At 40.1% G+C, this 13838-nt stretch overlaps 1 protein-coding gene across 1 annotated transcript in view; it reads left to right on the top strand.

Annotated features, from left to right (window-relative positions):
• The first annotated feature begins 334 nt into the window (after positions 1-334).
• The window catches only part of LOC115898623 (pirin-like), a 63181-nt gene continuing 49677 nt past the window's right edge, over positions 335-13838 (top strand). Inside the window, exons 1-2 of the mRNA XM_030933644.1 lie at positions 335-400; positions 2568-2715. Coding sequence (XP_030789504.1) covers positions 2620-2715 — 96 coding nt within the window. The 5' untranslated portion in view covers positions 335-400; positions 2568-2619. The remainder of the gene's footprint in view (positions 401-2567; positions 2716-13838) is intronic.

Here is a 13838-nt window from a genome sequence, read left to right as displayed (position 1 = left end):
CCCACCCCCGCACTCCTTTTCCCGCAATTCTAACTGACAAACAGCAGGCAACTTATCTTTGGAACAAACGATTCTGTAGTGCTTAGATTGTGACAGGCTCGTTTAATTCTCATTGCAGCCCTATGAGGCTGGCACTATTATCATCACCATCCTCATTTTATAGAGTAGGAACCAGAGGCACAGAGAGGCTGAGCCATCTGTCCCAGGTCGTACCAAGTGGTGCCTCCCAGCGGTGGAGGCAGCACTGGAATCCGTGCCGCCAAGCTCCGCGAGCTGGGTGACATGGAGATTCCTGTTAAAAACAAATTTCCCACAAGACCGGTCAGAGCACCGATCGGAGCACCTGTTCGGGCCACACATTTCCTCCTGGAACACAGCAAGTGCCCCCTAAATTATCCGAGTGAGCATCTCTTCCCGGCACGAGAGGCAGGGAGGCCAAAGGGCCGCCAAGCTGGCCTGGGAGAGGCGTAGGGCGGAGCGAGAGTGGAGTGACATTCCCTAGGGCGGAGCCCCAGGGCCCTAGAGACCAAGAGACTCCCGCCTCCCGCCTCCTCTGGGCCGCCGGCCGCCAAGTGCTGAGTCACGGTGAGGCGACTGGACCCGCACTCTCTTAACCTGCCCTGCCTGCACTCGCTCGCGGCGGCTCTTCGCGTCCCCCGCCGCCGCTAAGGCTCCAGGTGCCGCTACCGCTGCGTGAGTACCTGGGGCCCCTGCAGGGGTCCACTAGGTGAGGGAATGCTGGCGATCAGTTTGCAAAAGCCTGCCTTCCCCAACCCGCTTTAGACTCCTAAGGGAGATAACAAGAGATACTTAAATTGTACTACGAAATTTGGTGAAAATGGTAGACGGCTTTTCTTTCTGCAAAGCACTGAGATCTAAGTACTTCATCAGTTGTTCACATGCATACCATTTAATTGTAGGAGTCTGCAAGGACCCAGACATAATCTGGATGGGGATAAAGAAACTTTCTTGTTGCTTTGGTGTAGGTGATGACCGGCCTGTACTGCTTTGAATATTAAGCTCATTTTTGCGCCCTACATTCCATCACCCAATAAATATTTATTGATTACTATTCAGGGAGGATACATTTTAGGGTAGGCCTTGACTAAGTGGAGAGTATTGTGGAGTAGAGCCCTTCTGAATAACAGCAGCGAACATTCTCACCCTACTAACTGCACCCCTTTGAGGAAGGCAGTCTTATCATTCCATTTTACAGATAAAACTGAGCCACAGAGAACCTCAGGTCACACAGCTGGTATGTGGTGAAGCTGAGATGCAAACCTAGGCTGTTTGGTTCCAGAGTCTGCTTTTTGCCAAAACACCTCTCTTCCTTTCAGTAGGAATCCTTGAAGGAATTGGGTATATTTCACTTGAAAAAAAGATTTAAGGGATTGGGGGTACTGTCTGCAAACACTTGAAGTGGAAAAGGGATTGATTATATTCCTTCTGGGATAGTCCATTAGAACCTAGACCTCACAAGAAGAAAAGACTTTTGAATAACAAACACTAGCTATACGTAAGTTCTGAAATATGAGATACATTGCCAAGAGCAGCTGGTCCATGACTTGCCTATGCTCTAGAAGACTTCATAAGTAAGTTGAAAGATTTCTTGCCCAAAATGTTGGCCCTGAACTTCAGGAATAGATGGGTCTTTGAATTCAATGACCCCCGAAGATCCCTTTTAATGCCAAGATCTTCAGCATGTTCTGGTAAGAGTTAGGGACCTCTTTGTTTTTCTGCGTGTTCCCTAAGGCGCCACACAAACCTCCCATCTGTCAGCCTCATTGGTAGCAACTACCTCATGGGTGCTACCAGTGAGGCTGACAGATGGGTGGCACTGGGGAAGGGATGGGAGATCCAGAGAATTCAGTGAAGTAAGAAAGATAAAAGTGTTCATTGGAGGTTTTTAGTAAGTGGCCAACAGAGCTGCTAAAGTCATGCTTCACTTAACGATGGGGATATGTTCTGAGAAATGCATTGTTAGGTGATTTTGTCATTGTGCACACATCTTAGAGTGCACTTAGACAAACCTAGATGGTATAACCTAGGTGTGTAGTAGGATATGTGGTATAGCCTGTTATTCCTAGGCTACAAATCCATACAGCATGCTCCTGTTCTGAATACTGAGGCAACTGCAACACCATGGTGAGCATTTGTGTATCTAAACATACCTAAACATAGAAAAGATACAGTAAAAATACGCCATTATAGTCTTATGGGACTACTGCCATACATACAGTCCATTTATTGTTGACTGTGTAATGTTGACCTAAATGTCATTATACGGCAGGCACATGACTGTATTGCTAACCTTTGCACAAGATGACTGTAGGATTACATGAAATAATTGTAAATAATTGGTGGGGTACTGGGCACCTAGTAGGTATGCATACATGTTCACCATCATTATGGTTGTTTTAAATCACCTAACCCAGGCCCTGCACATAGTAAGACATCAACAAATTGTAGCTGCTACTATTTTGCGCATCTAATCTTAATATCATTTATTTTGTAGTCCTTGGATGTTCCCTCCTTTATGACTTCTTTTTTTGTTGTCCTTCCTTTAGCCCTCCATCCTCTACAGCTCAACATCAGAACACTCTCTTTTTAGACTCCGATATGGGGTCCTCCAAGAAAGTTACTCTCTCAGTGCTCAGCCGGGAGCAGTCGGAAGGGGTTGGAGCGAGGGTCCGGAGAAGCATTGGCCGACCCGAGGTATGCTAGTTGGGTGGCCGCTCCTTGTTTTCTTTTCAGAAGGGACTGGTGGGATGTTGATGGTGATTTGGGAAGAGGGGACCAAGACAGTCATGAGCTGGCCTGTGGGGTGCATAAGTGCAAACTTTAAAGTTTGCAGTCGGGGGCCCTATGCAAACCAGCCCCAGCCCAAAGGGGGTTTCTGTAATGTGAATACAGAGGTCTTGGGCAGAAGGTGCAGCCGAGCTTCAGGAAGTGTCTCTGCTTCTCTCTGCACACCGGCGTGCCACCCTGGGCTGACGTGCTATCTGCCTCAGCATGCGTATCGCCAAACATGCCCACCACACAGCCCCTAAATTTATTTGCCCACACTTCAAAGCATCAGGGAGTAACTCTGATTCTCAATTCCAAATTTCCAGTAGAGGGAATCTGATTGATTCAGCATAGGTCAGGTCTCCACTCCTGGCCAATCTGCCGTTGCCAAGGATTTAGATTCATTGAGAGACTGCTGGGACCCAACTTGTAGACCTCTGGTGAGGGTCACGTGTAGATGGGTCTAGCTCTCAGAGAAGGTGATTATAGATTAGGTAGATGTCTTTCAACTTTAGAGAATGTTTTCATTTGAATATGGGAAATTTGGGATTTGTGGGGGAAATAAATCTTATATACACAGAAAGGTATCAGATGGTGGTCATAGCCCAGGGAATACAGCCCCTAGCACCATATCAGATCCTCAAAACATTTTCTAATAGAAGAAATACGTTACAGAGATGGATTCCATTTTGAAAAGTGAGACTGGTTTGTCCCTCTTCTTGAACTCTACTCTGATAATTTTAATGCTACTTTGTTGCTCAACCTAAGCTTTAAAAGGGTTGCTTTCTCAACTTTTTGATCTTTGAGATGTATTTATAGGGTTTAAAAAAACTCCTGGCCTTCCTCAATGAGTGCTGACCTACATTTTTGATGGATTCAATATTTTTTAGTTATGTTTTAAATTGACAAATAAAAATTGTATATATTTATGATGTACAAAATGATGTTTTGATAGGTGTCTATATTGTGGGATGGCTAAATCAAGCTAATTAACATATTCATTATCTCACATACTTTTTTTTGTGATGAGAGCACTTAAAGTCTTTCTTAGTCAATTTCAAGTATACATTGTTATTAACTATAGTCACCATTTTGTGCAATGAATCTCTTGAACTCATTCCTCCTGACTGAAATTTTGCATCCTTTGACCATCTCTCCTTCCATATCCTCCCATCCCCTAGCCGGGGTAACCACCATTCTACTCTCTGCTTCTATGAGTTTGATTGTTTTAGATTTTGCATATGAGTGAGATCATGCAGTAATTGTCTTTCTGTGCCTGGCTTATTTCATCTAGCATAATGTTGATTGGCCACTGAGGAAGAGGAAAAACTGCCAACACAACTCTCCATCAGCCCCATCAGGCCATTTCTCTTTCCAATTAGCTTCCTATTTACACCTGAATGTCTTTTGAGGTCCATCAAACAGAGTTTTCTGAAAACAAGATTATTCTAATTACCTGCAAACAAGATTATTCTAATGGCTAAATGCACAGGGAGTGTTGGGGAGATGCAGATGGAGGTGGTATCATATTCTACTAGGCTACATCACCAACAGAACAATTGGAAAGAATTTTGGGGCCCCAAACACACCTGTTAGTAAGCCATTATTATATATTGAGGGTAGCTAACACTTTAATTAGCCCATCTGTCAGGAACACAGCTCCTGAGAATTTTATTGTTTTTGTCCTGTGAATCCCTTTGGCAATTTGATGAAACCTTTGGCAGTTTGATGAAATCTATCAATTTCTTCTGAAAGCAATGTTTTAAAATACATAAAACACATAGAATTACTAAAATAAAACACATAGGATTACCAAGGAAGACTTTTATACTGAAACATGGTTAGGAACAATTTTAAAAACATTTGGTGGCAGTTCTAGTAACTCCTGAATTTCAAAGCTGTGAAGAACATGAACAATATTTTGATATATCTACTAACAACTGTAATGTGATATGAAAATAACTTTGATTTCAAGTGGTGACAAAGTCACAGGTGCTGGTAATTTACTGTGGTGCATTGACTACATTCATAATTGAAGTTAAATTTCAGTCTGGAGATGACAGTGATGGTTGCACAATGTAAATATATTTAATGCCACAAAACTGTACTCTTGAAATGGTTAAAATGCTAAATTTTATGTTACGTATATTTTACCACAATAAAAAAAAACAGAAAAAAATTAGTAGAGGTTAGTGACAATAAAGGTGTAATTTTTTAGCAGTCCAAGTTTACAACCCTTCTGAGTTCTATCAGTGGTGCCAGGTAAGAGTCCATGGCTGATAACTTATGCTTTAAATATCCCCATATTTTACTGATTCAAGTCTCCTGTACCCCAGGAATGACTCTACCTTAAGGAAAAATACATGGATAGGAATCATTCCTAATCCCATCAGCCTGGTTTAATTACTATTGAGACAAAGGGTCTTTTTGTTTGTTTGTTTCCATATAATTGTATATTTTACATCATGAGATTATATAGAATAAACAATTTTGTGTTCCAATGTTTTTTTATTTAACAATGATAGCGTACGGACTTCGTATATTATTATAAATTCCTCATAAACATCATTTTAATAGTTATGCCTTTTCCTGTGTATAAGCATAGCATTATTCTCTCACTCGTGAATCTATTTTTGACCATTTAGATTGCTGCCATATTATTTTTGCACTCTACATACTACCAACTTGTCAGAAAGGTAGACTCCCTAACCCTCCCATCAGCAGAGAATGAAAGCATCTGTGTAACATCAAGTGGTTACTTTTCTTTCTTTCTGTTTCTTTTCTTTTCTTTTTTTTTTTTTTGAGACGGAGTTTCACTCTTGTTGCCCAGGCTGGAATGCAATGGCGCGATCTCAGCTCACCGCAGCCTCCGCCTCCCTGGTTCAAGCGATTCTCCTGCCTCAGCCTCCCGAGTCGCTAGGATTACAGGCATGCGCCACCACATCCTGCTAATTTTGTATTGTTAGTAGAGACGGCGTTTCTCCATGTTGGTCAGGCTGGTCTCAAACGCCCAACCTCAGGTGATCCGCCCACTTCGGCCTCCCAAAATGCTGGGATTACAGGCATGAGCCACCGCGCCCGACCAAGAGGTTATTTTTCAAACTCTGCACCAGAGCTTCTGTCTCTAAAGAAATATGTCATAAACTTTGGACCCAGAGCTATTTTAGCTTAGTATCTACAACAGTGCTCAATATTCACAGCCGCAAGTGTTTTGACTCCTTTGACTGCAAATGTGGAGATAGAAGAGGAATTTACAGTGCTCTCACTGTGCCTTTCTGTGATTTAACAACAAGGAAGAGATGGAGTTGTGCTGGCCCACACCCTTCATCACAGTTATACATGGGCCAGGCTAGTCAGATTGGAATTTGAATGGCTGAGTAGCATGTGTGCTAGGGAGTGGTTCCTCTGTGCTCCCAGCAGGAGGGAAATCCACTACTCATCTGCACTTGCCTCTATGCCCACTCCTGCTACCAGACATTCCTCAGTGGAATGTGATTCTCCGTGGGTCACTCTTATTTTTATTTTGTTAATGAAGAATTTCAGTCATCATAGAAAAGTGGAGAAACGGTATGATGAATCTCCATGTTCCTTGTATCCACAATGATCAACTCATGGCAATCTTATTTCATCTATATTATCATCCATTTCTCCCCTCAAAGTATTTTGAAGAGAACTCCAGCCATTATTTTATTTCATTTATAAATATTTCAATTTGTATCTCTAAAAGATAACTTGAAAAAAAACACTACAATCTCATTATCACACTTACAAAAATTTTAAAAATCCCTTAATATCATCAAACAGCTTTGACGAATCTTGGTCTTCACTGATTTAGCCTCTGTAGATGGTGCTTTTCATTATCAAGGTCTCTAGATATTGAGTCAAGGAAGTGGGCCATAGAGTCACAGCTCAAGTCCATTCGAGGCTGTATCTAGATCTCAGTCTAGGATATGTGCTGCGGTTTCCTTCTGCCTTCTCATTGTTATCCCCAGGTTCCAGTCTGGAGGCCAAGTAAACCCAGAAGGTAGCCGGAGGTGTTGGAGTCTATCTTGAGGAGTCTGTTACTTCAGCTGCTGCCATTATTGTCTTGACACAGGCTGACCTAGAATCTCCTGATTCTTGGCTACTACCACAGGCATTATTGCCCTTATATCAGTTAGGATTAGGTTCAACTGCGTGTAACAGAAAGCATCCTCCAAAAACAATGACGTACATAAGTAAGGGTTTGTTTCTCTTTTGTAAAGTGCCAAACTAGGCACTCCAGGGTGGTCTTCCACTCTTATCAGGGATCTGCGTTCATTCTATCTTAGGTCATAATTCTTAGTACATTCTTAGTGCATCATCTTATAGTCCAAGACAGCTGTTAGGGAAATGGCAACCATTTACCCTCTGTCACAGAAGGAGGAAGAGGGGAAGGGCAAAATGATACTCATCTGCTGTCCGTCCTCCTCTTATAAGGAATTTTCCTAAAAGTTCCACCCTGCAACTTCTACATTGTAGCTAGATTCAATCATATGGACACAACTAGCTACAAGAGAGGCCATGGACCTAACACAAGCACCACTCAGTATATTGTAGCGTACCTTTTATGTACACAGAATTATTGTAAGTTCAGTGGAGCATCGTAAAAAAGCATAGCATCGGCCCCATCCTCAAGGAACTATTATTCTTGGTAGTTACTTCCGGTGCTTCCTGATGTAAATAAAATGCCAGGCTTTATTATGGGAGTACCACATGCCTGAGGGTGGTGGCCGCAAGTTTTGATTGACCTTCTCTTTTTTTTTTTGAGACAGAGTCTTACTCTGTCTCCCTTGGCTCACTGTAACCTCTGCCTCCTGGGTTCAAGCGATTCTAGTGCCTTAGCCACCACGCCTGGCTAATTTTTGTATTTTTAGTAGAGACAGGATTTCACTATGTTGGCCAGGCTGGTCTCGAACTCACAGTCTCAAGCGATCCATCTGCCTCGGCCTCCCAAAGTGCTGGGATTATAGGCATGAGCCACCGCGCCCGGCCTGATTGGCCTCAAGAGACTAAAAGAGGTAGATTGGAAGCTGCCACTTGAATTCAGCAGCTAAAGGATTTAGAACTATTTGAATGAAAAGAAATTCTCATGTGATTCAAAAACATTAAAAGATTGTCAATTTGATATGTAGAGAGAGAAAGATGTGAATGAATTGGGGACTTCGTGAAAACATTTTAGAAAATTGGAGTTTTATAAATTAGATCTTGTCTACAGATAACACATGTTTATTTTACATGCTATTGAATCCGTGCTAAATGTTTAGAGAATGTTAGGAAGTTTGACGAGCACTAATACCCAGTACTGCAAATAACACTTTACTACGACAGTCTAACGCAAGATATTCTTACTTTTTTGAGGGAAAGTGTGTCTTGCACATATCTACAATTTTCTGGCAAGATAATCAATTCATCCCTCTGACTCTTACCTCAATCAGCCCCCTAACTTCTTCAGTCTCTTTCTTGTGCTGGCTTTCTTCCTATGTGTGTTCATATTTCATCGATTGGTGACCAGAAGGGTCAAATGGGCAATAAATATGACAAATAGTACTAATTTGGTTTGAATCTATGTGTCTTCCCTACTCCAAATTCCTATCCTGAAACCTAACACCCAGTATGACGGTATTAGGAGGGGAGGCCTCTGGGAGGTGTTAGGTCATGAGGGCAGAACCCTCAGGAATGGGATTAATGCCCTTATAAACGAGACCCCAGAGAGCGAGCTGGCTCCTTCCACCATGCGGGGACACAGCTAGAAGGCACTCTGTCTGAACCAGAAAGTTGGCCCCTCACCAGACACCAAATTTGTTGGTGCTTTTATCTTGGACTTCTTAGCCTCCAGAAGTGTGGGAAATAAATTTCAGTTGTTTATAATCCAACCAGTTTATAGTATTATGTTATAGCAACTCAAACAGACTAAGACAGAAAATTGGCACTGAAATTGTCCATTGTCTTGAACAATAGGTCCTGGTTTCTGTTTTGATGTCTGACAAAGCTCCTTATTAAATGGTGAAATGGTCATTTGGCCACACCCTTGGTATTTTCTCCTGAACATGTTTCTCATTCTTTATAATATGGGTAGGCTGAAAATTTTCCAAATCTTTAAGTTCTGCTTCTCTTTTGATGAACGGTTCTGCCTTTAAATTATTTCTCTCTTCTTGCATTTTTCTATATGCCATCAAGAGTAACCCGGTCCCTCAACGCTTTGTGCACAAATAGCATCAGCTAAACATCCAATTTCATTGCTTACAGGTTCTACCTTCCACAAAACACTAGAATATGAACACAGATCAGTCAAGTTATTTTGCCACTTTATAACAAGGGTAATCTTTCCTTCAGTTTTCAATAACATGTTTCTGTCTAAGACCTCATCAGAATGGCCTTTACTGTCCATATTTCTACCAACAATCTGTTCAGGATTACTTAGATATTCTTTAAGAAGATTGAGGCTGGGCACAGTGGCTCATGCCTGTAATCCTACCACTTTGGGAGGCCGAGGTGGGTGGATCACTTGAGCTCAGAAGTTTGAGACTAGCCTGGGCAACATGGTTTAACCTCGTCTCTACAAAAAATACAAAAATTAGCTGGGCATGGTGACTGGCACCTGTAGTCCCAGCTACTTGGGGCACTGAGGCGGGCGCATTGCTTGAGCCCAGGAAACGGAGGTTGCAGTGAGTTGAGATCATGCCACCACACTCCAACACGGGCAACACAATGAGACCCTGTCTCAAAAAGAAAAAAAAGAAAGAAAAGAAAAAAAGAAAAGAAAAGAAAATTGAGACTCTTTCTACAGCTCTCTTCTTTTCTTTCTGGGCCCTCACCAGAATTGCTTTTAATGGTTCATTCACAGCAATGTAGGCTTTTGCTAGCATGACTTCAAGACTTCTAGCCTCTATAAAGTTTAAGCAGTTCCAAGGCTACTTCCAGTTTTAGGTATTCATTACAGCAGTGCTCCAAGTTCTTGATAACAATGAATAACTACTGTTCTGTGGGTGATGGATGGTGATAAGGGTAGGACTAAAAAGAGAGAACCTCTTGTTCTTCACAGTTTATTTGACAGCAGGGCATATTTACTCATTTAAACGTTTTGATACAAAGAAGCAATAAGTATTTCTTTATCTCGTCTTTACCCATATTTTAATAGAACCACAACAACATAGAATTTAAAAGTTATCTTAGAGCTCCAAACACTTTGTTTGTACCTGGGGAAGTGATGGCTGTGATATTTATAGGACTGGTGCAGTATAACAGATTCTACCCATCTATGTAGAACCGACAGTGCTTTGGGCACTGGACCAGGTGTGCTACATTCATTGTTTTCAATCCTTATAATCTTCCAGGGTATATATTATCATGTGAGGAGAAAGCAATGTATAATAAGGTATGAGAATTCTCAACCTCTCCTCCTACCAATCCCGTTTCTGTTCCTGGACTTTTAATAAGGTGATGTGGAATAATGAATGACAAGACTGAAAGGAAACAAATTTGCTTGGTTGATTTTCACTGGAAAGGGCAGAGAGTTACTAGTGGAAGAGAAAAGAGTAAATACAGAAGGTGAGAGGAGAGGAGGAGAAAAGGAAAGAGGTGTCTGCAGATGATTTGAAGTGATTTGAAGAGTTAGAGTGACAGAAATTGGAATCATGGGAGACAGATGTATACATGGAGAGGAGTAAGAGGGATTTTAAACATATATTTAAATTGAAGCCTCTTTTGGTGTTTTTGAGAGGATTCAACAAACAATTTGAATTTATTTTCAATTACTTTAAAATATTGGACTAGATGAAACACCAGGTTGAGACAGGCTACAGAGTGCCCCAGCTTTATATGGGTTGCAGTCCACATTTTCAAATGAAGAAACTGAGAATTGGTTAGGTTAAAAAACTTGCAGTAGCTTGTTGAATTTATATATATATATTATATATAATATATATGTTATGTATATGAGTGTACATGTTTTTTCATAGAAAGTTAAAATAAGAAAGATAAAACCAGAGATAGACAGTTTCATACTTTCATTTCTAGTAGTAATGACAGAGTAGACATCCTGAAATAAATAACTTAAAAATTAATTAGCTGAGCTGCCAAGAGGTTGGTGAAACTCTTAGAGTAATAAAAACAATAAGAAAGAAAGAAAAAATGGAAAATCTGAAGTTTCATGGCCGTAATGGTAATCGAATGAATATTTTAAAAGTTTATAACAAAGACAATAGGACCAGAAGATTTTACAGACAAATTTTACAAAATATTTAAGGTGTAAGTAATTCTAATAATGCACAAACTCTCCAGGGGATGAAATCCAAGGAAGTGCTCCTCAAATCACTTCATGAAGCTGACATTGTCTTGCTATCAGGACCAGACAAGGACAGCCAATGAAAGAATAATTACATCATATTTATGAAAATGTTTGCAAGAATCATAGAAAATTAACCAACCAAATACAACAATGTATAAAAAGATAATATATCATGATCAAGTTTGGATTATCTGAAGAGAGCAAATTTGGTTTAATGTTAGAAAGTCTATTTGTATATTTTATTAACATCAAGAGGTTAAAGGAGAAAAAAATCATATAAGTGTCTCAATAGTGTGGAAAAGCATTCAACAGAATTCAACATCCGTTCATGTTTAAAAAAACAACAACTTTGTAAACTAGAAGTAGAAGGGAAACTCTTTAACCTTATGAAGGGAATTTGTAAAACACCTGCATTAAACAACCAGATTACCAATAAAAGTTTATAAAGCAATCTATGTAAAATCAGGGAGAAGACAAGGATGTCTACCACCACCATTTCTACTCAAGACTGTTGTAGAGATGCTCACTTGTAAAAATGCAAGGAAAAGAAATAGAAAATATAAGGATTGAAAATGAAAAAAAATCCCTTCTTATTTGGTAATGAGTGTTGGTTGAAATATTACTGCCAAATATTCACTCCTTCTCTATAATAGGATTTTACACCCGCATCCATTTTTAGGTACATTATCCATGAGACACATAGGGAGGGATTAAGTGCCCTCCTCCCTGACTTTGGGCTTGGCCATGTCACATGCTTTGACCAATGGAATGTATTAATGTGATTGTGAATGGTTGACCTGACTTGCTTTTTACTCCTGCCCTTGGCTGTGAGAACATAATGCCCTTCATAGGGGCCACTGTTTCAGCTTGAGTCCCAGAGTGAGAAGACATGTCAAGACCAGCCAGGCCCATAAAAACCCAGAGAAATTGCAGTCTGCCACGGCTTTAATCCAATGCAAGACAAAATTTTTTTTGTGAACTATTAAGCAAAAGTTTATTGATAAATACACTGGTGATATGAACATCTAAAAAGAAAACCCAAAAGAAACTACAGATGAATCATTAAAATTAATAAGAGGCAGGGTTCAAAAATCACCTAGCACGTTTCTAATTTCCAGCAGCAAACTGTTCAAAATATAATGTGTAAATGCTGCTTGCAGTAGAATTCCATTAAAAATACAAATTAGCTAGAAAAATAATTTTTAATATATGTAAGACCTTTATGGAGAAAATTGCAAATCCTTATTGAAATATGTTTAAAGACCTAAATAAATGGGGATAAACATGGTTCTACTGAGGAAACATTGAGGAAAACTCAATGTTATATAAATGTCAGTTCTTCACAAATTGATCCATAGATTAAAACCAATTCCAATCAAATGTTCAAAATTTTTCTTCATAGAATTTGATAAATTTTCTAAAATTTATGCAAAATAACGTGGTCAAGAATAAGCAAGACAATAACAAACATATGTTGATGACAGCCAGATGTTTCTACCTCTCATTTGAGCTTGAGATTGATCTTTAGTTGCCTGCTAGCCTTTGCATAATATAATGTGCACTCAATATTAATAGTTCTATTTATAGAGATAACATTTATATGGATATATCAAATTCAGTGTGACTTAAAATGAAGTCACCATAGCTATTTCAAGGTAGCTTCTTCCATTATGTTCTTTAAGTGCTGAATGGCCCTACCATCTTCCCAGACACCATAGTTAAAAATTTGGGAGTCAGTTAATGCTCTTCCTTTTTCTCTCATAAATATCTACCCAGTCACTCAACCACTCTCCATCACTACTGCCATTGCCTTAGTTCTGGCCTTTGCCTTTGCTCAGACTATTTGAGATAACCTTCTAGATATTCTTTGTTTCCTGTCTTCCTTTACCAAGCCATCTTCCACAGAGTGATCCTTCTAAATCTGATCATCTCAAACTCTGATGAAAACTCCCATCACCTTCAGGATAAAATCCAAACTCCTTTAGGATTTCTCCTCCATCATCTGCCCATGTATCTCATAATTCCATATGCATCTTTTGCCCCAACAGATTAGTTTCCCTTAGTTCTTTAAGCATGCCAAGCTGATTTTCTGCTTTTCTACCTGGAATATCTTTCCTTCTCCTTTTCTGCCATCTACTTGATTAACTCAACCATGTACTTCAAGAAAGAGATTAAGTGTCATATTCTTGAGCTTTCTGACCTTCTCTGATCCCATCCCACTCTCATATTTGTAAAATTGTCTTCCTCCAAAGCATTTATCATCTTGTTGCAATAATTGATTTTCTAGTCTGTTCCCCTGTAAGATTATGAATCTGTTTAGGATACAGAATACATCTTGTTTGTACTTGACTATTTATATCTTAAATGATTATGAAATGTTTGTCCACTTTTTGCGCTTCTCATAAAATGTCAACTCTCTAACACAATCTGTGAATCCTTGTGTGTATGTGTGTGTATTAGTCCGTTTTCACGCTGCTGATAAGGACATACCTGAAACTGGGCAATTTACAAAAGAAAGAGGTTTAACTGGACTCAAACAGCTCCATGTGGCTGGGGAGGCCTCACATTCATGGTGGAAGGCAAGGAGGAGCAAGTCACATCTTACACGGATGGCAGCAGGCAAAAAAAGAGAGCTTGTGCCAAGAAACTCCCATTTTTAAAACCATCAGATCCTGTGAGACCCATTCACTATCACAAGAACAGCACAGGAAAGACCCGCCCCCATGTTTCAGTCATCTCCCAC

The sequence above is a fragment of the Rhinopithecus roxellana genome, chromosome 7, assembly GCF_007565055.1.
Source record: "Rhinopithecus roxellana isolate Shanxi Qingling chromosome 7, ASM756505v1, whole genome shotgun sequence".
Taxonomy (NCBI): Eukaryota; Metazoa; Chordata; class Mammalia; order Primates; family Cercopithecidae; genus Rhinopithecus; species Rhinopithecus roxellana.
This window is presented reverse-complemented; position numbering and strand designations above follow the sequence as displayed.